Source organism: Oncorhynchus keta, chromosome 14 (genome assembly GCF_023373465.1).
Source record: "Oncorhynchus keta strain PuntledgeMale-10-30-2019 chromosome 14, Oket_V2, whole genome shotgun sequence".
In the NCBI taxonomy this organism is placed as follows: Eukaryota; Metazoa; Chordata; class Actinopteri; order Salmoniformes; family Salmonidae; genus Oncorhynchus; species Oncorhynchus keta.
In genome coordinates, this window is record NC_068434.1 from 14,545,989 (window position 1) to 14,573,524 (window position 27,536).

Sequence of the window (27,536 nt, forward strand, 5' to 3'; positions counted from 1 at the left end):
CCACACCCGCACTAACATACAACCCTACAACCGCACTCACACACACACACACACACACACACACACACACACACACACACACACACACACACACACACACACACACACACACACACACACACACACACTACAACCTACAACCGCACTAACACATACAACCCTACAACCACACTAACACACACACACACCCGCACTAACACCCACACACACAACCGCATTAACACACACACACACACATACACGCACACACACACTCACACGCACACCCCTACAACAGCGGTAACACACACATACAACCCTAAAACCGCACTAACACACACACACACAACCGCACAAACACACACACACAACCGCACTAACACACACAGACAACAACAACCACACTAACACACACACACATACACAACCACACACACACAACCGCACTGTCACGTACACAACTGCACTAACACACACACACACACACACACACACACAACCACACTAACACAACCACACAACCACCCCTACAACAGCACTAACACACACACAACCCTACAACCGCACTAACACAAACACAACGGCACAACCCTACAACCGCACTAACACACACGCACTCGCACCTGCACTAACACACGCACTCGCACCTGCACTAACACACACACAACCGCACTAACACACACGCACTCGCACCTGCACTAACACACACGCACTCGCACCTGCACTAACACACACACAACTGCACTAACACACACACACCCGCACTCACACACTAACACACACACACAAACTCACTAACACACACCCTCACTAACACACACACAATCCGACAACCACACTAACACACACACAACCGCACTAACACAGACCCGCACGCACACAGACACACGCACACAGACACACGCACACACACAGACACACATTATATATCCAGCTACACCAAAGGCTTATCTGGGATGGCTTAGCACACCTTCTGTGCGGAAGGCAGATCTGGGATCAGTTAAGCTACTTCCACAACCTGACAGCTGAACCAACACTGGGAGAGGAGACCCTGGATCTCCCTGCTGACTGGATGTGAATGAATTAATGGATAGATGGGTGCATGGTTGGATGAATGGAGGAATGAATGGATGGATGGACCATTGTAGTAGCTTTGAGCGTACACCATCACTTTTACTCTTCTGGGTCTTAAACCAAGTAAACAACCAATAAATCAACAAGTATATCAACAAAAACAGAGTTGACCTCCTAAATACATGATGGCCTAGTACTCAGCATACCAGGACCAGCAGGGACAGCCTTCATATCGGTCTTGTTAGTCTACATTATGGAACATGTTTATTAATCACGGCCCACCAATACACCACATATCAAAATGAACCATGTAGGTAACTGTGATGACACCATACCATTGTGACAAGGTCAAGGAAACAAAAGTATCCCTTTAATAGTACAGGGTATTCCACCTACAATGGACTATTGTGTGTAACCTACTTTTCATTGCTTTTGTTGCACACAACAGTGGTCAGTGTATCATCACAGCGGATAAGACAGGGAGAAGCTGCTCCATGCCATTGTTGTGTTGCTCAGCCAGGGTAGGGCTGGCTGGGTGTTACTGGGGTTACTTGTTGGGTCAACTAATCCTCTCTGTCCCTGAGCAGCTGATCTGTGATCTTTTTAATATCTTGGCAAACAGAGGCAGCATCCAGTGGAATAACAAGGGGAGAGGTACAGAGGCGAGGAGATGGGAGAGGAACGGAGGAGGAGGAGATGGGAGGAGACCGAACGGGAGGGGAGGAGATGGGAGAGGAATGGAGGAGGAGATGGGAGAGGAACGGAGGAGGAGGAGATGGGAGGAGACCGAACGGGAGGGGAGGAGATGGGAGAGGAACGGAGGAGGAGGAGATGGGAGGAGACCGAACGGGAGGGGAGGAGATGGGAGAGGAACGGAGGAGGAGATGGGAGAGGAACGGAGGAGGAGGAGATGGGAGGAGACCGAACGGGAGGGGAGGAGATGGGAGAGGAACGGAGGAGGACATGGGAGAGGAACGGAGGAGGAGGAGATGGGAGGAGACTGAACGGGACGGGAGGAGATGGGAGAGGAATGGAGGAGGAGATGGGAGAGGAACGGAGGAGGAGGAGATGGGAGGAGACCGAACGGGAGGGGAGGAGATGGGAGAGGAACGGAGGAGGAGATGGGAGAGGAACGGAGGAGGAGATGGGAGAGGAACGGAGGAGGAGGAGATGGGAGGAGACCGAACGGGAGGGGAGGAGATGGGAGAGGAATGGAGGAGGAGATGGGAGAGGAACGGAGGAGGAGGAGATGGGAGGAGACCGAACGGGAGGGGAGGAGATGGGAGAGGAACGGAGGAGGAGGAGATGGGAGGAGACCGAATCCGACGGGAGGAGATGGGAGAGGAACGGAGGAGGAGATGGGAGAGGAACGGAGGAGGAGGAGATGGGAGGAGACCGAACGGGAGGGGAGGAGATGGGAGAGGAACGGGGGAGGAGGAGATGGGAGGAGACCGAACGGGAGGGGAGGAGATGGGAGAGGAACGGGGGAGGAGGAGATGGGAGAGGAACGGAGGAGGAGGAGATGGGAGAGGAACGGAGGAGGAGGAGATGGGAGGAGACCGAACGGGAGGGGAGGAGATGGGAGAGGAACGGAGGAGGAGGAGATGGGAGGGGAACGGAGGAGGACATGGGAGGGGAGGAGATGGGAGAGGAATAGAGGAGGAGGAGATGGGAGAGGAACGGAGGAGGAGGAGATTGGAGGAGACCGAATGGGAGGGGAGGAGATGGGAGAGGAATAGAGGAGGAGGAGATGGGAGAGAAACGGAGGAGGAGGAGATGGGAGGAGACCGAATGGGAGGGGAGGAGATGGGAGAGGAATAGAGGAGGAGGAGATGGGAGAGGAACGGAGGAGGAGGAGTTTGGAGGAGATCGAACGGGAGGGGAGGAGATGGGAGAGGAATAGAGGTGGAGGAGAAGATGGAAGAGAAACGGAGGAGGAGGAGATAATGGAAGAGAAACAGAGGAGGAGGAGATGGGAGAGGAACGGAGGAGGAGGAGAATATGGAAGAGAAACAGAGGAGGAGGAGATGGGAGAGGAACGGAGGAGGAGGAGAAGATGGAAGAGGAACCGAGGGTAGAGGAGGAGATGCTCAGGGCTCCCGAGTGGCACTGTGGTCTAAGGCACTGCATCTCAGTGCTAGAGGAGTCATTACAGACCCTGGTGCATACACACACACACAATGTGGTACAGTATGTTTCCAAAAAAGATCAGAACAGAGTAGTAAGGTTCTTCAATGAAAAGAACACCCTCCCTACAGTCAAACATGGGGAGGTTTGATAATGCTGTGGGGTTGCGTTGCTGCCTCTGGTACTGGGGGCCTTGAATGTGAGTAACGCATCATAAGGTGATTTGGAGTCCAATGTTCAACCCAGTGTCCAAAAACTATGTCTCAATTGAAGGTTGTGGGTCTTCCAGCAGAACAACAACCCCAAACACACATCAAAAAGCACCCAGGAACGGTTCAAGAAGAAACGCTGGACTATTCAGGAATGGCTGGCAAAGAGTCGAGATCTGAAAACAAATCCACTACCTATGGCGAGAGCTGAAAACACATCCATTACCTATGGCGAGAGCTGAAAACACATCCATTACCTATGGCGACAGCTGAAAACACATCCATTATCTATGGCGAGAGTTGAAAACACATCCATTACCTATGTCGAGAGCTGAAAACACATCCATTACCTATGGCGAGAGCTGAAAACACATCCATTACCTATGGCGAGAGCTGAAAACACATCCATTACCTATGGCGAGAGCTGAAAACACATCCATTACCTATGGCGACAGCTGAAAACACATCCATTACCTATGGCGAGAGCTGAAAACACATCCATTACCTATGGCGAGAGCTGAAAACACATCCATTACCTATGGCGAGAGCTGAAAACACATCCATTACCTATGGCGAGAGCTGAAAACACATCCATTACCTATGGCGAGAGCTGAAAACACATCCATTACCTATGGCGACAGCTGAAAACACATCCATTATCTATGGCGAGAGTTGAAAACACATCCATTACCTATGTCGAGAGCTGAAAACACATCCATTACCTATGTCGAGAGCTGAAAACACATCCATTACCTATGGTGAGAGCTGAAAACACATCCATTACCTATGTCGAGAGCTGAAAACACATCCATTACCTATGTCGAGAGCTGAAAACACATCCATTACCTATGGCGAGAGCTGAAAACACATCCATTACCTATGGCGAGAGTTGAAAACACATCCATTATCTATGGCGAGAGCTGAAAACACATCCATTACCTATGGCGAGAGCTGAAAACACATCCATTACCTATGGCGAGAGCTGAAAACACATCCATTATATATGGCGACAGCTGAAAACACATCCATTACCTATGGCGAGAGCTGAAAACACATCCATTACCTATGGCGACAGCTGAAAACACATCCATTACCTATGGCGAGAGCTGAAAACACATCCATTACCTATGGCGAGAGCTGAAAACACATCCATTACCTATGGCGAGAGCTGAAAACACATCCATTACCTATGGCGACAGCTGAAAACACATCCATTACCTATGGCGAGAGCTGAAAACACATCCATTACCTATGGCGAGAGCTGAAAACACATCCATTATCTATGGCGAGAGCTGAAAACAGCAGTTGGAGGGCACCCCTCAAACGTGAAAGAATTAGAGCAGTTTGCTGAAAAGTGAGCCCAATTGCCAGTAGAAAGGTGCAGGAAGCTTCAAGAAGCATTTGTCAGGAGTCATCTTGGCCAACAGCTGTGCAAAAAAGTACTAGTTTCAGGGTGCCAATAATGTTGTCCATGTTAATTGTATTTATTTTCTAAATTACATTTCTAAACTTAAGTTTGCAAAAATACTATTTATTCTTCAATGTTGAAAATCCAATAAGGTGTGGAGATCAAATGTTTTTTATTTTTTATTTCAACTTTAGAAGAAATGGAGAATTATTTAAGAAAAGTGCAAGGGTGACCTATCATATAATGTATTAGACCTTAGACAGCACTCTGGGCCACAGGCTAATTATAGCCATTTAGGGCCCTCCCCTCTGCCTGTGACCCCCAGTAGAAGGACAGGGGGGCATGGGACTGGCCAGTGACTTGGAGGACAGAGCCCTGGAAAGCACACTCACTAATGCAGTCACTCAGGCATCTCCACTATATCCATCAATGATCTACAGTGTGTGTGTGTGTGTGTGTGTGTGTGTGTGTGTGTGTGTGTGTGTGTGTGTGTGTGTGTGTGTGTGTGTGTGTGTGTGTGTGTGTGTGTGTGTGTGTGTGTGTGTGTGTGTGTGTGTGTGTGTGTGTGTGTGTGTGTGTGTGTGTACAGGCATCATGCTGACCCCCCTATTGGGAACCATTTGTTTCGCTGGGCTGTTTCCTGTTCCCATCAGCAGGCAGTGGGCTGGGAATTCCTGCATTCCGTAGACAAAAGGGCTTCACAGCGCTCTCACTGACTAGGTGTTTTACTGTGGCCCTTAGGAGCGTAATAACTGAGGTGAGCGAGAGAGCCATGAAAAACAAGAATCACAGCTCAGAGGAGCCAAGAATGTGGTGATTCCTATTTTAAAAAGGAACTTGTTAAAGGGCAGGTAACATAAACGTAATGCAACATATGGATTTGCATTAGTATACGCAGCAAAAGTCCTGATGCAAAATTACACCTATTTTTCAAGTTATTACATGAAACTGATCAGAATTCCAAAGAATGCCAATGTCATGCCAGAAAATGTTTTGCGGGGTGTGACATTATATGAAGGATCCGGCAAGCTAGCCGATTCCCTATAATGTAAACTTCAACAGAAATAACTTAAAATCTATATTGAACAAAAATATGAAAACAGAACATATGTAAAGTGTTAGTCCCATGTTTCATGAGCCGAAATAAAAGGTCCCAGAAATGATGAAAGTCCAACAAAGCTGTTGCCAGGGAATTGAATGTTAATTTCTCTACCGTAAGCTGACTCCAACATCAATTTTGAGAATTTTGCAGTATGTCCAAAATCAGCCTCAAAACTGCAGACCACGCACCAGCCCAGGACCTCCACATCCGGCTTCTTCACCTGCGGGATCGTCTGAGACCAGTCACCAGGACAGCTGATGAAACTGTGGATTTGCACAACTGAATCATTTTTGCACAAACTGTCAGAAACGGTCTCAAGGAAGCTCATCTGTGTGCTCGTCGTCCTCACCAGGGTTTTGACCAAACTGCAGTTCGGTGTTGTTAAGGTCTTTAGTGGGAAAATGCTCACCTTCGATGGCCACTGGTATGCTGAAGAAGTGTGCTCTTCATGGATGAATACCAGTTTCAACTGTACCGGGCAGATGGCAGACAACGTGCATGGAATCGTGTGGGCGAGCGGTTTGCTGATGCCAACGTTGTGAACAGGGTGCCCCATGGTGGCGGTGGGGTTATGGTATGGGCAGGCATAAGCTACGGACAACAAACACAATTGCATTTTGTCAGCCATCGCTGTAAAATTCATTTGTTCTTAACTGACTTGCCTAGTTAAATAAAGGTTCAGTTTGAAAAAATATATCAATGTCAATTTGAATGCGACGAAATCCTGAGGACCATTGTGGCATGGCATTCATCCGCCGCCATCACCTCATGTTTCAGCATAATAATGTCGCAACAATCTGTACACAATTCCTGGAAACTGAAAATGTCTCAGTTCTTCCATGGCCTGCATACTCACCAGACATGTCACAGCTTGAGCATGTTTGGGATGCTCTGGATCTATGTGTACGACAGCGTGTTCCAGTTCTCACCAATATCCAGCAACTTTGAACAGCCATTGAAGAGGAGTGGGACAACATTCCACAGGCCTCAATTAACAGCCTGGTCAACTCTATGCAAAGAGTGTCACAATGTATGAGGCAATGGGCACACCAGATACTGACTGGTTTTCTGATCCATGTCCCTACCTTTAAGGTATCCATGACCAACAGACGCACGCATATTTCCCATTAATGTGAAATGTATTGATTAGGGCCTAATGAAATTATTTCAATTGACTGATTTCCTTATATTAACTGTAACTCAGTAAAATCTTTGAAATTGTCGCATGTTGCGTTTATATTTTTGTTCACTGTATATATGTATAACTTTGAGCTGGATTGCCTGTCTTTGCAATTCGTATATTCTGGTAATAGACGCCCAATGGGCGTTGTTGGTTCCCCCTTGTGTACTAAGCCGGTAATACCGTAAATCCCAGTGTGAGAGAAGGACGGTATGAGGGTACGCGGATAGGAAAATTTGGTTACAGCCCAAACCTACCACCTAACCAGTTATCAAATAATGTTACTGGTATATGCAGTTATATCTTAGCCAGCCAGCTGTAGCTAGTTATTTTGCCAGGGACCTCACGATACAATATTGACATGATACTTTGGTGCCAATGTGATATTTATTGAGATTCCCATGATTCTATTTCTATTGCAATTCGATACAAGGATTTTTGTGCGTTGCCCCACGGACCTCCCGGTCGCGGCCGGTTACGACAGAGCCTGGGCTTGAATCCATGCACTCTGATGGCACAGCTGGCGCTGCAGTACAGCGCCCTTAACCACTGCGCCACCCGGGAGGCAGCATATTTAGCTTTTTAAAAAGCCGTTGGGTCTGAAATGTAAACTAAAACTAGCTAAAGATGACGGAAAACTAAAACAACTCACTTGACTACCAAATGCACAGGAGAAGAGGAGATGCACTTTGTTGAATTAATTTATAGGGTTGTTTCATCTTCATGGATGTACATAGTAGTTCACCAATACCAACACTTGGGCTTGAATGTAATTACATACTAGCATGGCTAGTAGCTAACATTAGCCAGCTGGAGCTAGCTAGGTAGCACCAGTTCTCCACATGACATTTACAATAGTGCATTGTGGGTAGTTCCGAAGATATCCAAAAATATGTTTACTACAACTAAGTTACTAAGTCATTGACCACACTACATTGTTACTTTGGTGAGTAAAAACTCATGCTATCTACCCTTTAAAACCTGAACAAACAGGGATGTTGTAAGGAGGGTAAGGAGTGTCTACCTGGATGACTAAAAACAAACCATAACTTGCTGTGAGCCGGAGCATTGACATACTCTGATTATGTAAAGGTCTGGAATGCTGGCTCTGACCCTCTGGGTGTGTTCTCTTGTTCTATGTAAGCACAGCAGCTCAGGACAGCTGCCCACCGATGATGACCAATGTCTTACCAGTAGAACTCCAGGAACTAAGCTGAGAACTCATGTTTGCACCTTGGACAGATACAAGCCTCCCAGACAGCAACAAGGGGGAAGTTTACTGTTTTTAGTCATCCACAGGACTCTTCTAAACTACCAACCTTTAGGGCAAATGATGGTCTGCTACAGCTTATGGAGGCCACGCTGCAGCACACGGAGAACTCAGCATGGAGTTGTAGTGGGTCGCACAGCTCTACCACATATATATAATCGATCCCAGCAACCCACCCAGACAGGGAAACCATTGAGGACACTGAAGAGAAACACAAGCCTGTTTACTGAGATCCTACACTGACAACCCAGTTGGGATCTCTTTGTTGAGAGTGTATCTGCCACTGCTTTCTGCCAGCATAGAACACAGATTCAGCATGTAGACTGACTGGCTTTTTCCAGTTTGTTTGTGAAGTAAACAAGTCAGTGGCTCAAAGGAAGCTCTTTCATAGAGTATAAATGAGTGGTTTGAGACTGATTGACATCTGGTGACTGGGATGAAAGGGTACAACTCGTGAGAGCATCCGTGATGATTCTGTAATGGCTGAGGGATTGAGGGATTGAGGATTCAACGGGGAGGCAGGGAACATCAGGGGCAAAGCCGGTGTTATAAATTCTCTTCTGGACACAAAGGAGACCCATCTGGGTGGGGGTGTCCGTGTGTGGTATTGTTCTTCTATCCTCATGGGGACCTGAAACCCCCAAATGTCCCCACAGGGATTGTCAAATGAGGGAACATTTCCCAGGTCTCCATGAAGACAAAGGCTATTTTCATTTTAGGGGTTAGGTTTAGGGTTAGAATTAGGGTTAAGGGTTAGGTTTAGGGTTAGAATTAGGGTTAAGGGTTAGGTTTAGGGAAAATAGGATTTTGAATGGAAATAAACTTTAGGTCCCCAAGAGGATTGAAGAACAAGTGTGTGTTTGTGTGTATGCGTGTGCCCATTAGACACCCACTGTTCTATTAAAAAGTAATGTTGTCCATCGTATACCCAAATGGACCAACTGGCTTTCTGTTTGGGCCAGATTAACTAAGACACAGCTCCATGAGTAGTGGAGGTGAGATGCCAACCTGTGCCATGGTGATACTACTGCCCCAACACAGCACCCTTCAGGTCCCACAGTTGCAGAGGCTGACACTCCCATTGTTACTTAGATGGTGGGTCACCACCTTCAATGGGTTTGAATATATATTTTTTTATTGTAATAAAATACTCCAGTCTGAACTTAAACAACTAAAACCAGGTAGAAAGTGTGTAAAAATTATAATGAACCTATATTTTTTAATAATTTAACCTCTATACTAGTATTTAAAATATAGAGTTATTAGCAGTGCTAATTCACGGATGTGGTTGATTTTGTGGTCTCAAACCAGTGAGCTTAACATTATGGGCAAAATTGAATTATTGACAATAAAAAAAGAAGGGACTGTTGTCATATAATTGGTACATTTACTATCAATATAGAATGAAACATAGTTTTGCCAGATTTCAACAACTAAAAACTAAAAATCACCATGCGAATATTGGATGACAGAAAACCTGGTTCAAGGTCCCAAGGTAAAACCAGTAGATGACACGCTCCTAACACACAACAGCTGCACAGCTAACATAGTTTCACAATAGAGCAGCCAAGCGTCCAAAAATGTTACATTAGAATTTCCTTTTGATATTCCCTGTATGATTTCCAATGGCCATGTGTCTCCTGCCTCTCTCTTCAGATTAAAGCCTCCATGCAGTGTTTTAATGTTATTTTTAAATCATCACTGTAATGTCTAATAAATCACTGTGTGTGTTTATTTAGTGAAAATAACGCCAAAATATAATTGTAATAATTTAGTTCCCCGAGGATCTTTTGGCCATTGAAATGCTGTCTGATTGTGTGGGAGAAATAAATCAGAATATATTTACATACACAGCCCTGATTGGCTTATAGGATGGTCTAGAGCCCTCTCTCTTACCCAGATGAATGGTCATTGGTCTATTATAAATCAGATCAGATTGTGATGTCATGATCCGGGCTAAAAACTCCACCCCACCTGAACAGGCAGACATTTCTGCCATCTTTTCAAACAGCTCATACACAAAAAGGGCATAATCATAATTTTCACAATTTCAGAGTGTTATTTTTAGTGCATTGTGTTCTCTGTGAGGTGGACTGTAATGCTCAGCTTAGTCCCAAAATGACTCAATTGTTATGTATAATGTTCACATCAACGATATAACACTGACTACATAAGAACCCGTACAGTCCTATTTCACTTGGCAATTGATACGTATTGCATCATTAGGCCTCTCTTCCTTTCCATCTCTCTTTCCCTGTCACACGCACCCACGTTTACCCCATTGGGGACTTGTGAGTCCCACACATACAGCATGCAGCTGCAGATAGAGTGTTAGTACGCTGGGTTAGAGAGTAAGTAACTCTACATGACTTGTGGTGTTTTCTGTTCTCTCTCACTGAGAACTTCTGGAGACCACACCAGAGTAAGCATGACACCTTGGTCAGGGACATTCTTCAGCTAGCCCCTCCTAACTATCAATATGTAAAAGCAGCGGAGCTGGGAACTCACTCAGTAAACTGGCTCATGTTAGTCTACTGTATGTACACAGTTCAGTGGAAAGTCGGAAGTGAGCGCCTGTACACGCTGGTCCCTGCCACATCAGATACTGTCTGAGATAGACCACAGCTTACTCGCTCTCCCTGTCTATTGCCACCCTATGATTTGTACACATACACTTCAAAATATAACTTAACTGAAACGCCCTGCTTGACTTCGACTAGCAGGTGAAAGAAGAGCTAGGACATCAGCTCCTGTGAGAGGCGCTGGGAATCAGTTGTGACAGTGATAGCTTCCATAAAAGTGCAGTCAACCTTTGGGGACGGTCTACGTTAATTACCTGTAAACTCAGGGCAATCTGGCGAATGTACATCATGTTCAGGTCCTCCAAAATGCGCAGTTTGTCCTCCATGTCAGCGTATCTGTCCATTGGCATCCCTCGAAGAAATATCCACAAATTGAGGTAGCCTATGATTTAAGGTTTTCACTTCCACGCCCCCCTTTTAAAATGAATTTGTTACAAATGTGAGGCGTTTAAGGGAGCTGAGAACTCAAATTCCCAAGGGAAAAAATGCTACGAACGCTTATGGTGGCAAATGAAAAACTTAGCAGACAGTAACATGAAGATTTAGAGAAAATACTAATTTTGAGAATGTACTGTTAGATAAAGTACTGGAGGCGCGCAGCGGTCTCCAAATCCAACGCGCAAAGGGCATACGCCATAAACTTTTTGTCTTTCGAACTATTCAAACCAGTTTCTCTGTTAAAACTGCACAGCACTGACTTTTCCGCGAACCAAAGAGGTAGAGAGACGTGTGCGAGCGCCCTAACAGTATACAGTAACACTGTTCATAAAACATACAGCAAGTCCACAGTGCATTTTCTTGGCTACTTCTTTTCAAGAAACAAAGGGCCTCTCAAACACCCACAGTCAACACCCCTCCTGGGCAGTTGCGGAAAGAATGGTCCTTTTTAATGCAATTATTCTCTTTGTGTCCTTGCGTCCTGATTGTGAGGGTGCCGTCTGTCCACTGTGACAAGACCTCTCCGCAAAAGGGCATCGCCTCCGCGAGAACCAACAGCACAGCAACCCCACTGTGCGCAATAATCGCTACAGGAGCCGGGGGAACTCGCGCTAAATTAACCCGTACAACGCGCCTTTCGAAACGGAGCATTAAACACAAAGTGGGAGAAAAAAAGAAAGAAAGAGACTCCACTCCCTTTAAAATAAACAAATACGAAATACCAAACAATTAAATGGGCATCTGAAAAAAAGGAAGTGGCGAGGGGGATAGCTTTGTTCTTTTCAGACACTTGATAACAAGTGATATTAAAACCGTGTCAGATGGCGCATTACCACACTTAGATAAAACAAGAAAAAAATATGCCCAACCTAACAGCAAATGAAAGGCTAACCCCTGAAAACCTCGCTATCGTAAGGCAACGGTGACACTGAATGAGATGAGAAAAATATCTGAATTATTCATATTTTAAGAGTGGATATCGTTCGTTTCTGTATATTCACGGACGAGAGGGAACTATTATGCATAATGTCGGACACCGGGGCTTTTGGGATGGTCAATTAAAATGCATATTTGACAATACAAGTCCCGTATGACATAAACCTTTCCATTGCTTATTTAATAATGTATTATAGACTATTCAGGAAAACCCTGTCAATTTAAAAAGAGGCGTCCTCAAACGGAAAACAGGCTAATGGATGGAATTCTCCAATTTAAATATAACAACAAAAAAATTGCTAGTATCATTAATGAAATTGTGAAAACTATCAGTTGACACTATAGGTCTATTACTGAATTTGATACTCTAAAAATAGTCTCCAATTTAGGGCTTGCAATCGATGGGAAGTGTATTTCCAAGTTGTAGCCTAATAAATAGTCTACAATTTGGCCTTGCAATCGAAGTGTATTTCTAAGTAGTAGCCTATTAAAGATGTCAGGCGTATATGTTTATGAGAAAAAAATGTGTTTTCCAAGCATCAGTGAATTTATTAACAGTATAACTTTCCTGTGTTTTCTCAGTTCACGCAGCCAAATGTTGGTGCCCATTCTTCAACTCTTGAAGCGCTGGCTCTCTGACTTGCACAGTTATAGTTATTTCTAGGTGTTCCTCTTCACCAGTGGAACTTCGGAGTCCTGAATTGAGAAAATCCCAAAGCTAAAACGTTCTAGAGTCCACTTTCTGCCAAATGTTCCTCTCGTTTTCCTCTGAGAAACTTCTGGGGTTATGTCTTCTGTGTTCTTTAAAACAGTAACGAAATGGAGATGGCTGAAATCAAGAAAACTTCTCCCAAATCCGGGCCGATCCCACCATCATTTTCTGTCTCCTGTCTCATTTGCGCGCGTCCTGTAGCGGGTCCAGGCGTTCCAGTGAATTACAGATGATGTGCCAGTGCATCTGGCGTGTGTGTCCTTCCATGTGGCGTGGGAGAGACCGCAATAACTACAAGCGAAGCCCCTCACAGGAAACTGGGGTCATCTCGCGCACAACTCTCACGACCTTCTTACACACATTTATTCCTCTGTTGTTCACAAGGACTACAAAATAAAAACACATGTGCACGCACAATTCCCTGCACCGGCCCCCCCAAAAAAAACCACACACACACTTCAATGTCATCCTCACTCTTTCACACAAACACATATTTGCTAACGTGAATGTTATACTCTAGGGTTTACAAGACAGGGATAAGGTAAAAATCTGAAAACAAATCAACTGTACTAAGCCCCCCCCCCCCCCACCACAGAGCACAGGAGCAGTAGCTCACCAGGTAATTTCCCAAAGAAAAGCCTTCAGCCTGAAGTTTAAATTACCCAGCTAATCTTCCTCAGACACTGGGTTAGACTATGTACAGTAAGAAAATAGATGTATTGTTCTAGTGGAGGGAGGTGGAAAGATAAATAGTGGATTAGAATGCACTGGAGGGAGGGTGTTGAGTGTTTATGAAAACAGCCTGTGACTGGTTCAGAGGTTAAACCTCCAGGTACCTCCTAGCAGTTCCACAAGGAACTCTATCTGACATGTGGAACTCTGCAGCAGCAGGTTGGGCAAAATCCTGTATGTAAGTCACTTGTCAAAACTTCAAAACCACAGTACTAAAACAACATTAGAATGTTAAAACACAAACACTCTTAAACAAGGGAAAGAATCCTCTGCATAGTGCTCTCAGAGGCAGGAGAGAACACCTATTCTCGTCTCTCAAGGCTTCTTTCTGCTGAGAAGAGTTCCAATGCTAGCGGGAGGTGTGTGAAGTCACTCCATTGCCCATTCAGGCATTAGGGCACATCTTTAGATCATGGATTCATGTGATTCTAGGACTTCGAGGCAGTGAAATCTATAGACTCTTTTGATGGAAAAGGTCACATACACAGAGCCAAGAACTATTCTAGAATTGTAGCATCAGAACTAATCAGTTGCTTCTTTTACATTACAGAACCATTCTATTATAATGTACCTGCGTCTATGTTCACCATATTTGATCAAATAGGAGAACATGTGGAAAATATGATGACCATGTCCCAAGGTGAGATGGGCCCGAGAAAGAGAGAGAATCTTATCACATAACACACACATTCCTCAGTGTGCCAGTCTAGCTTGCCCTGGACCTTACGTAACAGCCTGGGATATTGGGCTGTGTTCACAATGCCCGGCGTGCTCTGTGTTCCTGAGCGGATGTGTAGAGTAATATGGGACATTTCCTGTCTGTAATCAGCAGGGTGGAACACATGGCCAGTCGGCCAGTCAATAGGTAGTGGCTATTAGCTACAGACTAGCCAGAGCTGGCCAATCCTGGTCTTTGTTCCTCACCTGATTAAACTCCACATGATCTAGAGGTCGAAGACTATGATTGATATCGTCTTCGATATTATGAATCAGGTGTTTTAGTGTGGGGTCGAAACAAAATCCTGCATACACTGGAGCCCTTCAAGAGCAGAGTTGGCCAGTCACTGCTATGGATACATTGGTAGGGGATGAAGGGATGGCAGCTAAGAAGATAAAGGGAGAGTCTCCACTGTCCACTGTGTAACTTTAGCACATTAAACATTAACCAACCAGCATGATTGAATTGGATTATTTCACATGAGGAGAGAAACCCCCTGTTGGTTTGACCGTTTACTGTTCAGGTCATCAGTCAACCTACTGAATCACTAGGTTAGATGGGCCTGTCTAAAACCCATTCCAATTCTTATCTCTGGCACAATTATTGGCAAAAGAGGCAATGTTGATTGGTCAAATGAACAATTATTGATAAAAAAAAAAAAAATAGGGCTTCCTGTGTAAACACAGTCAGAGTAGGAAAGGGAGTACAGATACATTGTCACGACTTCTACCGAAGTCGGTTCCTCTCCGTGTTCAGGCGGTCAACATCACAGGTTTTCTAGCCACCATAAATCTATTTTTCATGTTCCATTTGTTTTGTCTCATCTGGTTTCAATTCCCTAATTATGTGTTGTATATGTTCCCTCTGTTTCCCCCATGTCCTTGTCGGGAAATGTTTATTGTAAGTACGTGTGTTTTACGGAACTGGTGCGATACAGGTTTCATGCCCATGTGTTTTGTTATTTTTGTATGCCGGTAGTTATGTACATTAAACGGCTCCGGCTATTTTCTAAGTTCTGCTCTCCTGCGTTTGACTTCCATGCTACCAGTTACACACCCCTGACATACATGGGGATGTGTCGAACTGACCAAGTTGCAAAGGTCCAAAATACTTGAGGGTATTTCTATCAAAAAGGACCCATGAACACAAAACATGAAGTTCCTAGGGTGCACATCAACTTGGGTGTCAAATTTCAACCTTTCTTCATCTTCAAAATGTGGCAGAAGAAAAGGCTTTGATAAACAGATGGAAAGGGTAACAGAAGTACCCCAAAAAATCCTTAATGGAATTACTGCAACTGAATTGGCTTCAATGGGAAATCATAATAGTTGGGTCACCTGCTACTGTCCTCCCTTCCACCAGCATACCGTTATGTTCAGCTCATAAATGGAAATCTGAACCTATCATAGATTTATGCTTCACAAGATTTATGCTTCACACTGAGCATATGTGACAGGCGTGACAGTCTGGAGACACCGTGGAGAACGTTCTACTGCCTGCAACATCCTCCAGTATGACCGGTATGGCAGTGGGTCGGTCATGGTGTGGGGTGGCATTTCTTTGGGGGCCGCACAGCCCTCCATGTGCTCGCCAGAGGTAGCCTGGTACCGAGATGGTACCGAGATGACCATTTGGTACCGAGATGAGATCCTCAGACCCCTTGTGAGACCATATGCTGATGCGGTTGGCCCTGGGTTCCTCCTAATGCAAGACAATGCTAGACCTCATGTGGCTGGAGTGTGTCAGCAGTTCGTGCAAGAGGAAGGCATTGATGCTATGGACTGGCCCGCCCGTTCCCCAGACCTGAATCCAATTGAGCACATCTGGGACATCATGTCTCGCTCCATCCACCAACGCCACGTTGCACCACAGACTGTCCAGGAGTTGACGGATGTTTTAGTCCAGGTCTGGGAGGAGATCCCTCAGGAGACCATCCGCCACCACATCAGGAGCATGCCCAGGCGTTGTAGGGAGGTCATACAGGCACGTGGAGGCCACATACACTACTGAGCCTCATTTAGACTTGTTTTAAGGACATTACATCAAAGCTGGATCAGCCTGTAGTGTGGTTTTCCACTTTAATTTTGAGTGTGACTCCAAATCCAGACCTCCATGGGTTGATAAATTTGATTTCCATTGATAATTTTTGTGTGATTTTGTTGTCAGCACATTCAAATATGTAAAGAAAAAGTATTTAATAATAATATTTCATTCATTCAGATCTACGATGTGTTATTTTAGTGTTCCCTTTATTTTTTTGAGCAATATACTGAAATATACTGTACTATACTGTGATGTCCAAACTTGTATAACACGAGGAGAATGACATTCATATTTATGAATTTCTTTGTAGTACAAATCAGGAACCAACAATGTAAAATAGTTTTGTTTTTTTCCAAAGTCAAGGTGTCATGTCATCGCTGACACCACGTTCTTTCTGCAGACATCTTTCAATCTTAATCCGGAGATGATAGCTCACAGAGTTTTTGGGAAACGTAGTCGCATAAAAACTTGAGAAAGATTTGGAGGTAATATAGTTACTCGTGTTTGCATCTGCACAGTTCTTACACGAAATTCGTTTTTTTGTTCATTTTTTAGGGGACATTTTTAAAAGTAGTCCTTGTGTATGGAGTTGTACTGTTTGTTAAACTGTGAAAATCAAATGGTTTTTGTTTGTATTAGCAGTTGATGTTATTCTTTAATAACACAGACCCCAAAGCAAATCAATGGGAAGAAAATAGGTTTATTTGAAGAGGACAAATCATATAGAAGTAGATGGTCATTCTCCCCTGTCCTCAGTGATGCTCTCCAGTGAACAACGGGACAGAATGTAGTTTATAACCCAGCCCTAGTCTGTGGTTGACCAATTAGAATTCCTTGCAGTACAACTGGGTCAAATGGCCAAATAACAAGTATCCTATTTCAGGTTGAATATATAGACAAACTCCTCCCATGCCTCTGCATTAATCCCCTATTACAGAAAATCCACCATTTCCTTTGATCATTAGTACTGCATTAACCTCTCGTCCTCTGTCTCTGCGTTGTGTATTTATCTTCGAAATATTCTTATATTTAACATACATTTTCAAGAGAAAAAAACTGAGCCAGAGTGTAATTCCGTTACCGTGGAATTCCATTAATACTATGTGTGTGTAAGTCCTTTCAGTAGGAGAGAGTACCAGAGTTAGATCCGTTTAAGTGTCTCCAGTCTGCCAACAGTCAGGCAGCAGGGCAGGGCCCCAAACCACAACAAAAGCACCCTGGCTGTCATCTACCCCCAATCGGTAAACTGAGCCCCGCCCACGCCACAGCTCCCACGCACAAACATCAGCATGCGCTGATATAGACACATATAAATAGAAAGACTGTGGGAAAACATACACAAAACATCCCCCCACACACACAAAATTTCAAGGACACTTTGAGACGGTCAAGGACTGTGTGAACTTGTGAGCCAATAAATTATCTATGGAATTGGGTGTTAGTCTGAGAAACCATTTGATGATGCGGTACACTGTCTGTGTGATTCAGTGTGTTTTTCTTCTAGTGGGAGTCAGTAGGAGTCAGTCGGCAGGCGTATCATGCAACACACCTGTTTCAGCTAATGATATCGTCTGATGAGCTGTGAAACCAGACGGCAGTCATACAGAAACCTCCGGAGGACAAGGTCCCAGACAGATGACAGAGGGAATTCACTTTGTTGTCTGTTCTCAATGTGACATCATAGCTCACTAGAATACTGTAAACAAGCTTTCACAATAGTTTTTAACAGATTTTGCAATATAGAGTGATATCATTGTTTTCTATCATTAGTGGGCATGTAGAATGAGAACAGTGAATCACACACTTGGAGCGGTATGGGAGAGTAGTAGTCTATGTCACGTTTTTCCAGCATCAGTAGCAGAAGGAGAGCTAGCATAGGGACCTTTGACACATTTGAAACATCTCAGCAGCATTCTTGGCTGACAACTACGAGAGTGAAACAGTGAGCCACACACACACACACACACACACACACACACACACACACACACACACACACACACACACACACACACACACACACACACACACACACACACACACACACACACACACACACACACACACACACACACACACAGCTAACAGGCTACACATGTTCACTGACACAAGCATTTCCTCCACACTTATCCCTCTGGAGACACTTCAACACCAAGTCAGCTGTAGCCTGCCGGAACTTTCTGTGAGCCTCCGAGCCACCCTCCCTGGCCGCCTGTAAGCCCTCAGTCACTGTACATACGCTAAGCTTCATCCCATCACCCTGTACCTCAATTAACTCGCCATGAGCACATTAGCCAATTCAACTCCATTGATTTCCATCCTCATGAAGGTAATGTCTATATTGTGACAATTCATTGTTTTGTCTCTTTTGGATGAAGTTGGATTTCTATGGCTCATCAAGTTGTCTATAGAGACTCATTTTGATGGATACTCAGAGAGATGAATCCTAGATTTACATGTATATACATTCTACATACAGTAGTTATGTAGACAATAGTTAGACAGAATGAGAAGTTTTTGCTCTGTACTAGATAAGGACATTACACAATGGAACAATGGCTCCCTCTACAGGAACAACTGCAAATGGCGCTTTCCAAATGGCACACACACACACACACACACACACACACACACACACACACACACACACACACACACACACACACACACACACACACACACACACACACACACACACACACACACACACACACACACACACAGGATGTGAGTACTAAGTGAATCCACAACAAACCAAGAACTCTGTGTTAGTCCAAACAAAGCAATTAAGAGTAAACAAGGTTGAGGAGAGGTTGAGTACAGCACTGCTGGAAGACAGTGTTCAGTTGTCTTGTTTTCCTTCTTCGGGAAGTGAAAGTGAACCACAGCAGAGAGAAACCGCAGACCTATTTTCTATCACCAACTGCCCTCTGAGGCCACAGTCAGTGTTCAAATGGGGGCAGTAAGATTGGGAATGGGGTCACTGGAGAAAAATCCCTTCTGTAGCTATTAAAATCCAATCTGTCGCTATTACCTGCAGAGGGATTGTAATGAGCATGAAGGGAACTATAAACTATAAAAGGGAACCATAAATTAAAATAAAAATCAAGGCTAAAAGGGTACTCAACAACAACTGAAAATGGACAGTTAGGTACACGCATTGGTGTACAAACACAGCCGCTCATTCCTCCAGACCAACCGTAACCAGTGACCTCAGCCCTTGCAAACTCAACAGCTGTCCAGCATCCAAAAGTTTAAGTGGCTTTCACAATAGAGTGGCATTGTTTTCTCAGTCAAATCATAATCAAATTGTATGTCACATGCGCCAAATACAACGGAATTAGACCTCATCGTGAAACACTCACAGCCCTTCCCAACGATGCAGAGTTAAAAAATACAACGGGTGTAGACCCCATCGTGAAACACTCACAGCCCTTCCCAACGATGCAGAGTTAAAAAATACAACGGGTGTAGACCCCATCGTGAAACACTCACAGCCCTTCCCAACGATGCAGAGTTAGAAAATACAACGGGTGTAGACCTCATCGTGAAACACTCACAGCCCTTCCCAACGATGCAGAGTTAAAAAATACAACGGGTGTAGACCCCATCATGAAACACTCAGAGCCCTTCCCAACGATGCAGAGTTAAAAAATACAACGGGTGTAGACCTCATCGTGAAACACTCACAGCCCTTCCCAACGATGCAGAGTTAGAAAATACAACGGGTGTAGACCCCATCGTGAAACACTCAGAGCCCTTCCCAACGATGCAGAGTTAAAAAATACAACGGGTGTAGACCCCATCGTGAAACACTCACAGCCCTTCCCAACGATGCAGAGTTAAAAAATACTGTAGACCCCATCGTGAAACACTCACAGCCCTTCCCAAAGATGCAGAGTTAGAAAATACAACGGGTGTAGACCTCATCGTGAAACACTCACAGCCCTTCTCAACGATGCAGAGTTAGAAAATACAACGGGTGTAGACCCCATCGTGAAACACTCACAGCCCTTCCCAACGATGCAGAGTTAAAAATACAACGGGTGTAGACCTCATCGTGAAACACTCACAGCCCTTCCCAACGATGCAGAGTTAGAAAATACAACGGGTGTAGACCTCATCGTGAAACACTCACAGCCCTTCCCAACGATGCAGAGTTAGAAAATACAACGGGTGTAGACCTCATCGTGAAACACTTACAGCCCTTCCCAACGATGCAGAGTTAGAAAATACAACGGGTGTAGACCTCATCGTGAAACACTCACAGCCCTTCCCAACGATGCAGAGTTAGAAAATACAACGGGTGTAGACCCCATCGTGAAACACTCACAGCCCTTCCCAACGATGCAGAGTTAAAAAATACAACGGGTGTAGACCCCATCGTGAAACACTCACAGCCCTTCCCAACGATGCAGAGTTAGAAAATACAACGGGTGTAGACCCCATCGTGAAACACTCACAGCCCTTCCCAACGATGCAGAGTTAGAAAATACAACGGGTGTAGACCCCATCGTGAAACACTCACAGCCCTTCCCAACGATGCAGAGTTAGAAAATACAACGGGTGTAGACCTCATCGTGAAACACTCACAGCCCTTCCCAACGATGCAGAGTTAAACAATACAAATAGTAACGCAAGAAGAATAAAATACACAAGAATGGAGCTATAAACAGGGTGTACCAGTATCAAATCAAATTTTATTGGTCACATACACATGGTTAGCAGATGTTATTGTGTGTAGCGAAATACGTGTGCTTCTAGTTCTGACAGTGCAGTAATATCAACAAGTAATATTTAGCAATTCTACAACTACCTAATACACACAAATCTAAGAAATAAGAATATATAAATAGAAATATATGGATGAGCAATGACAGAGCGGCATAGGCAAGATGCAATAGATGGTATAAAATACAGTATATACATATGAGATGAGTTATGCAAGATATGTAAACATTATTAAAGTGGTATTTTTAAAGTGACTAGTGATCCTTTTATGAAAGTGGCCAATGATTTCAAGTCTGTATGTAGGCAGCAGCCTCTCTGTGTTAGTGATGGCTGTTTAACAGTCTGATGGCCTTGAGAAAGAAGTTGTTTTTCAGTCTCTCTGTCCCAGCTTTGATGCACCTGTACCGACCTCGCCTTCTGGATGGTAGCGGGGTGAACAGGCAGTGGCTCGGGTGGCTGTTGTCCTTGATGATCTTTTTGGCCTTCCTGTGACATTGGGTGCTATAGATGTCCTGGAGGGCAGGTAGTTTGCCCCCGGTGATGCATTGTGCATCACCGGTGTGTTTACGGACAGTTTGTCTGTGATACAGCCTGACAGGATGCTCTCAATTGTGCATCTGTAAAAGTTTGTTAGGGTTTTAGGTAACAAGACAAATTTCTTCAGCCTCCTGAGTTTGAAGGGGCGCTGTGGCTCCTTCTTCACCGCACTGTCTGTGTGGGTGGACCATTTCAGTTTGTCCGTGATGTGTACGTCCAGGAACTTTAAAAGACGTTCCACCTTCTCCCCTGCTGTTCTGTTGATATGGGTAGGGGGGTGTTCCTTCTGCTGTTTCCTGAAGTCCACAATCATCTTCTTTGTTTTGTTGACATTGAGTGAGAGGTTGTTTTCCTGACACCACACTCCGAGAGCCCTCACCTCCTCCCTGTAGGTTGTCTCGTCATTGTTGGTAATCTAGCCTACTATACTACTGTGTGTGAGTGAGTGTGAATATAGTCCGTGCAAGATAGTTAAATGACTATCTGCACTGATGCTATCTAAATAACTATGCGCCGGTACCATTTGCCAGACGGTAGCAGAGTGAACAGTCTGTGGCAATTTTTTGTCCCTTCCTCTGACGTCGCCTGATATAGAGATCCTGGATGGCAGGGAGCTCGGCCCCAGTGATGTACTGGACCGTCTGCACCACCATACTTTGGGGTCGAGGGCAGTGCATTTGCCATACCAAGTGGTGATACAGCCAGTCAAGATACTCTCTTTGGTGCAGTTGTAGAACTTAAGGATCCCAGTGCCCATGCCAAATATTTTCAGTCTCCTGAGGGGGAAGATGAGGTGTCGTCCCCTCTTCACGACTGTGTGGGTGTGTATGGACCATGTTAAGTCTAGGGCCGGGACGATACCAGTATCATGATACACGTTAGTATCGTGGCCAGGAAACGTAACAAAGCGTATTTAACTTCTTTAGGAAAACAGCCCTAATGCTGAAAACAAACATTATGTTGTCTTCCAGTCATACTCATTCATTATCCAAGCTATAGCACACAATATTCTACATACAGAGGTTTTTAAAAGACCAAAGAGTCTGTTCTGCTTCGTGGTTAAATTTTTACCACACAGCACGGACTTCAATCAGCCACCAGCCTACACACACACACACACGCGCGCACACACACGCACACACGCACACACACACACACACACACACACACACACACACACACACACACACACACACACACACACACACACACACACACACACACACACACACACACACACACACACACACACACACACCACACAATCTACAGACATTTACCTAGTATTTTGGTTACAATATGTACTGTGAAATTCCACAACATAACTATAAATCCATCCCGAGCATACATGCACAGAGACACAGAGGGAGAGAATGAGAAAGCACACCCCTCTGAGAGGGAGGCCCTGACTGCCTCTACTCACAATGGCCAGGTGTTGATGTGATGTGTGTGGGAGAGAGTGAACAGATCCTTTGTCCAAAGGAAAGGAAAGGAGAGGGGGATGGAGGGAAGAGTACAGGTGCTGTAAGCAGACAGGCATGTGACCTGGCTCTGGTTCCCCTGTTCCTGAGGCTTAGCATGCATACCTGGTATTATATTCCCTATGTAGTGCACTACTTTTGACCAGAGCCCTATTGACTAAATAGGGAATAGTGTTCCAATTGGAATGCAATCTTAGTGACCGTGTGAACTTGAAGGTGTTTATGGGCTGGACATGCTGAAGTGATAGGCTACACATAAACCAACGGGCTTTGAATAGTAACACAAAGACACCACCACCCTGGGCACTAGACTCTGACACTCTGGATACTGACCCCACCACCCTGGGCTCTAGACTCTGACACTCTGGATACTGACCCCACCACCCTGGGCTCTAGACTCTGACACTCTGGATACTGACCCCACCACCCTGGGCACTGGACTGACACTCTGGATACTGACCCCACCACCCTGGGCTCTAGACTCTGACACTCTGGATACTGACCCCACCACCCTGGGCTCTAGACTCTGACACTCTGGATACTGACCCCACCACCCTGGGCTCTAGACTCTGACACTCTGGATACTGACCCCACCACCCTGGGCACTAGACTCTGACACTCTGGATACTGACCCCACCACCCTGGGCTCTAGACTCTGACACTCTGGATACTGACCCCACCACCCTGGGCTCTAGACTCTGACACTCTGGATACTGACCCCACCACCCTGGGCTCTAGACTCTGACACTCTGGATACTGACCCCACCACCCTGGGCACTGGACTGACACTCTGGATACTGACCCCACCACCCTGGGCTCTAGACTCTGACACTCTGGATACTGACCCCACCACCCTGGGCTCTAGACTCTGACACTCTGGATACTGACCCCACCACCCTGGGCTCTAGACTCTGACACTCTGGATACTGACCCCACCACCCTGGGCACTGGACTGACACTCTGGATACTGACCCCACCACCCTGGGCACTGGACTGACACTCTGGATACTGACCCCACCACCCTGGGCACTGGACTGACACTCTGGATACTGACCCCACCACCCTGGGCACTGGACTGACACTCTGGATACTGACCCCACCACCCTGGGCACTGGACTCTGACACTCTGGATACTGACCCCACCACCCTGGGCTCTAGACTCTGACACTCTGGATACTGACCCCACCACCCTGGGCACTGGACTGACACTCTGGATACTGACCCCACCACCCTGGGCACTGGACTGGCACTCTGGATACTGACCCCACCACCCTGGGCACTGGACTGACACTCTGGATACTGATCCCACCACCCTGGGCTCTAGACTCTGACACTCTGGATACTGACCCCACCACCCTGGGCACTGGACTCTGACACTCTGGATACTGACCCCACCACCCTGGGCACTGGACTCTGACACTCTGGATACTGACCCCACCACCCTGGGCACTGGACTCTGACACTCTGGATACTGACCCCACCACCCTGGGCTCTAGACTCTGACACTCTGGATACTGACCCCACCACCCTGGGCTCTAGACTCAGACACTCTGGATACTGACCCCACCACCCTGGGCTCTAGACTCTGACATTCTGGATACTGACCCCACCACCCTGTGCACTGGACTGACACTCTGGATACTGACCCCACCACCCTGGGCTCTAGACTCTGACACTCTGGATACTGACCCCACCACCCTGGGCACTGGACTGACACTCTGGATACTGACCCCACCACCCTGGGCTCGAGACTCTGACACTCTGGATACTGACCCCACCACCCTGGGCACTGGACTCTGACACTCTGGATACTGACCCCACCACCCTGGGCACTGGACTCTGACACTCTGGATACTGACCCCACCACCCTGGGCACTGGACTGACACTCTGGATACTGACCCCACCACCCTGGGCACTGGACTGACACTCTGGATACTGACCCCACCACCCTGGGCACTGGACTCTGACACTCTGGATACTGACCCCACCACCCTGGGCACTGGACTGAAACTCTGGATACTGACCCCACCACCCTGGGCACTGGACTGACACTCTGGATACTGACCCCACCACCCTGGGCACTGGACTCTGACACTCTGGATACTGACCCCACCACCCTGGGCACTGGACTCTGACACTCTGGATACTGACCCCACCACCCTGGGCACTGGACTGACACTCTGGATACTGACCCCACCACCCTGGGCACTGGACTCTGACACTCTGGATACTGACCCCACCACCCTGGGCACTGGACTGACACTCCGGGTTCGAGTCCAGGCTCTGTCGCAGCCAGACGCGACTGGGAGACCCATGGGGCAGAGCACAATTCTCCCAACGTGGGGAGGGTTTAGGGGGAGGGTTTAGTCGGCTGGGTTGTATTTTGGATTATGGATTTCCTGCTTATTCCCTATTGATTCCGGGCAAATCTTCAAACTTGGATTGTGCAACCCTACCAATGGGAGTAATCTTCAGACTCCTAGACTTTTGGAAGGTATTCAGGAATGATGCATCTCCATTGAACTGTGTTGCATAGACAAGTCTTATCCCATGACAGCTCAGGAGTCGGTGCCCACACACAAAAGCCTGCTTGTGACTGTGTGAATGGGGCTGCCGTGAGAGGGCGTTGGTGTTAGTTAGTCATTGTCTTGGTGTGTGTAGGCTTTTGTGTGTGTGTGTGTGCCTGTGTGTGTGTGTGTGCATACACGTGTCCATACACATCACTGATAGGGGCATAGACATTATAGAGACAGACTTGTGTTAGTCACTTCCTGCCAAAATACAGAAATACAGCTGATGCATGCTATGTTGTTGTCTTAGGTCTCTCTTTATGTCGTGTTGCCTCTCTTGTCATGATGTGTGTCCTATATTTGTATTTTATTTTTAATCCCAGCCCCCATCCCCGCAGGAGGACTTTTGGTAGGCTGTCATTGTAAATAAGAATTTGTGACTTGCCTAGTTAAATAAATGTTAAATAAATCATACTGCCTGTATTTCTGTATTTTGAAAGTACATATCTTAAAAACTTGATTGTTGACCTGCAAAACATTTTGGGACTATATCAACAATGGACTAATGAAACAAATACCAAAAGATAGTCTTTTTTGCAGAGAGCCACATTAATTTACAGAAATACTCATCATAAACATTGATGAAAGGTACAAGTGTTACACATAGGATTAAAGATAAACTTCTCCTTAATGCAACCGCTGTGTCAGATTTCAAAAAAGCTTTACGGCGAAAGCACACCATGCGATAATCTGAGTACAGCGCTCAGCCACCAAAACAAGCCATACAGATACCCGCCAAGTTGTGGAATCAACAAAAGTCAGAAATAGCATTATAAATATTCACTTACCTTTGATGATCTTCATCGGAATGCACTCCTAGGAATCCCAGTTCCACAATAAATGTTAGTTTTGTTGGATAAAGTTCATTTTTATGTCCATATACCTCCTTTTTGTTTGCACGTTTAGTTCACTAATCCGAATGCAGAAAGCGCAGGCACTAAGTCCAGACGAAAAGTTTTTTAAAATCCATTCAAGTTCGTAGAAACATGTCAAACTATGTATATAATCAATCTTTAGGATGTTTTTGTCATAAATATTCAATAATATTCCAACCGGACAATTCCATTATCATTAGAAAGGAAAGGGAACGGAGCTCGGGCTCTCGCGCGATAAACAACTCATGGCTTTCAGCTGAGCCACCTGCTTTGAGTGGTCTTATTCTCTCCCCTTTCACAATAGAAGCCTGAAACAACTTTCTAAAAACTGTTGACATCTAGTGGAAGCCTTAGGAAGTGCAATCTGACCCCACAGACACTGGATAGTGTATAGGCAATCTCTTGAAAAACTACAAACCGCAGATTTCCCACTTCCTGGTTGGGTTTTTCTCAGGTTTTCGCCTGCCATATTAGTTCTGTTATACTCACAGACATCATTCAAACAGTTTTAGAAACTTCAGAGTGTTTTCTATCCAAATCCAAACAATATGCATATCCTAGCTTCTGGGCCTGAGTAGCAGGAAGTTTACTCTGGGCACGCTTTTCATCCGGACGTGAAAATACTGCCCTCTAGCCCAAAGAGGTTATTAAGTGCTTGCAAGTAAACATTTTACGGTAAGGTACACCTGTTGTATTTGGCTCATGTGACAAATAACATTTGATATGTCACTCGCCTTGGAAGTTGAAGTAAGCGTTCTCTGGCAAAGAGGGCCTGCTTGGAGATGTTAAGCCCGGATGGGACGCAGACCAGAAACGTCTTTCCCACCCTGG

At 45.6% G+C, this 27,536-nt stretch overlaps 2 protein-coding genes across 37 annotated transcripts in view; both read right to left on the reverse strand.

The window, feature by feature from the left end:
• Positions 1-27,536, reverse strand: part of rtkna (rhotekin a) — a 112,441-nt gene that overhangs the window by 54,641 nt on the left and 30,264 nt on the right. Inside the window, exons 1-2 of one of the 11 annotated variants that reach the window (XM_052461158.1) lie at positions 11,186-12,873; positions 6,309-6,490 (exon numbers count right to left, since the gene is read on the reverse strand). The exons of 8 other annotated variants lie outside the window; for them this stretch is intronic. In XM_052461158.1, the coding sequence (XP_052317118.1) occupies positions 6,309-6,455 (147 nt within the window). In that variant the 5' untranslated portion in view covers positions 6,456-6,490; positions 11,186-12,873. Of the gene's footprint in view, positions 1-6,308; positions 6,491-11,185; positions 12,874-27,536 lie in introns of those variants that run through there. 2 more of the 11 variants (XM_052461162.1, XM_052461161.1) reach the window with 2 other exon arrangements.
• On the reverse strand, positions 705-5,287 carry LOC127907217 (uncharacterized). Of its 26 annotated transcripts, XM_052461175.1 has the most exons (6): positions 4,608-5,287; positions 4,360-4,452; positions 4,236-4,297; positions 3,864-4,018; positions 3,740-3,832; positions 705-3,646 (listed from the first exon to the last, which is right to left on the reverse strand). In XM_052461175.1, the coding sequence occupies exon 6, from the start codon at positions 3,181-3,183 to the stop codon at positions 1,657-1,659; it is 1,527 nt and encodes a 508-aa protein (XP_052317135.1). In that variant the 5' UTR covers positions 3,184-3,646; positions 3,740-3,832; positions 3,864-4,018; positions 4,236-4,297; positions 4,360-4,452; positions 4,608-5,287; the 3' UTR covers positions 705-1,656. The 26 variants fall into 26 exon arrangements, with proteins under 26 accessions (XP_052317135.1, XP_052317130.1, XP_052317136.1 ...); XM_052461170.1 differs by lacking the exon at positions 4,360-4,452 and having other exon boundaries at positions 3,740-3,801; positions 4,236-4,359; XM_052461176.1 differs by lacking the exon at positions 4,360-4,452 and having other exon boundaries at positions 705-3,584; positions 4,236-4,359.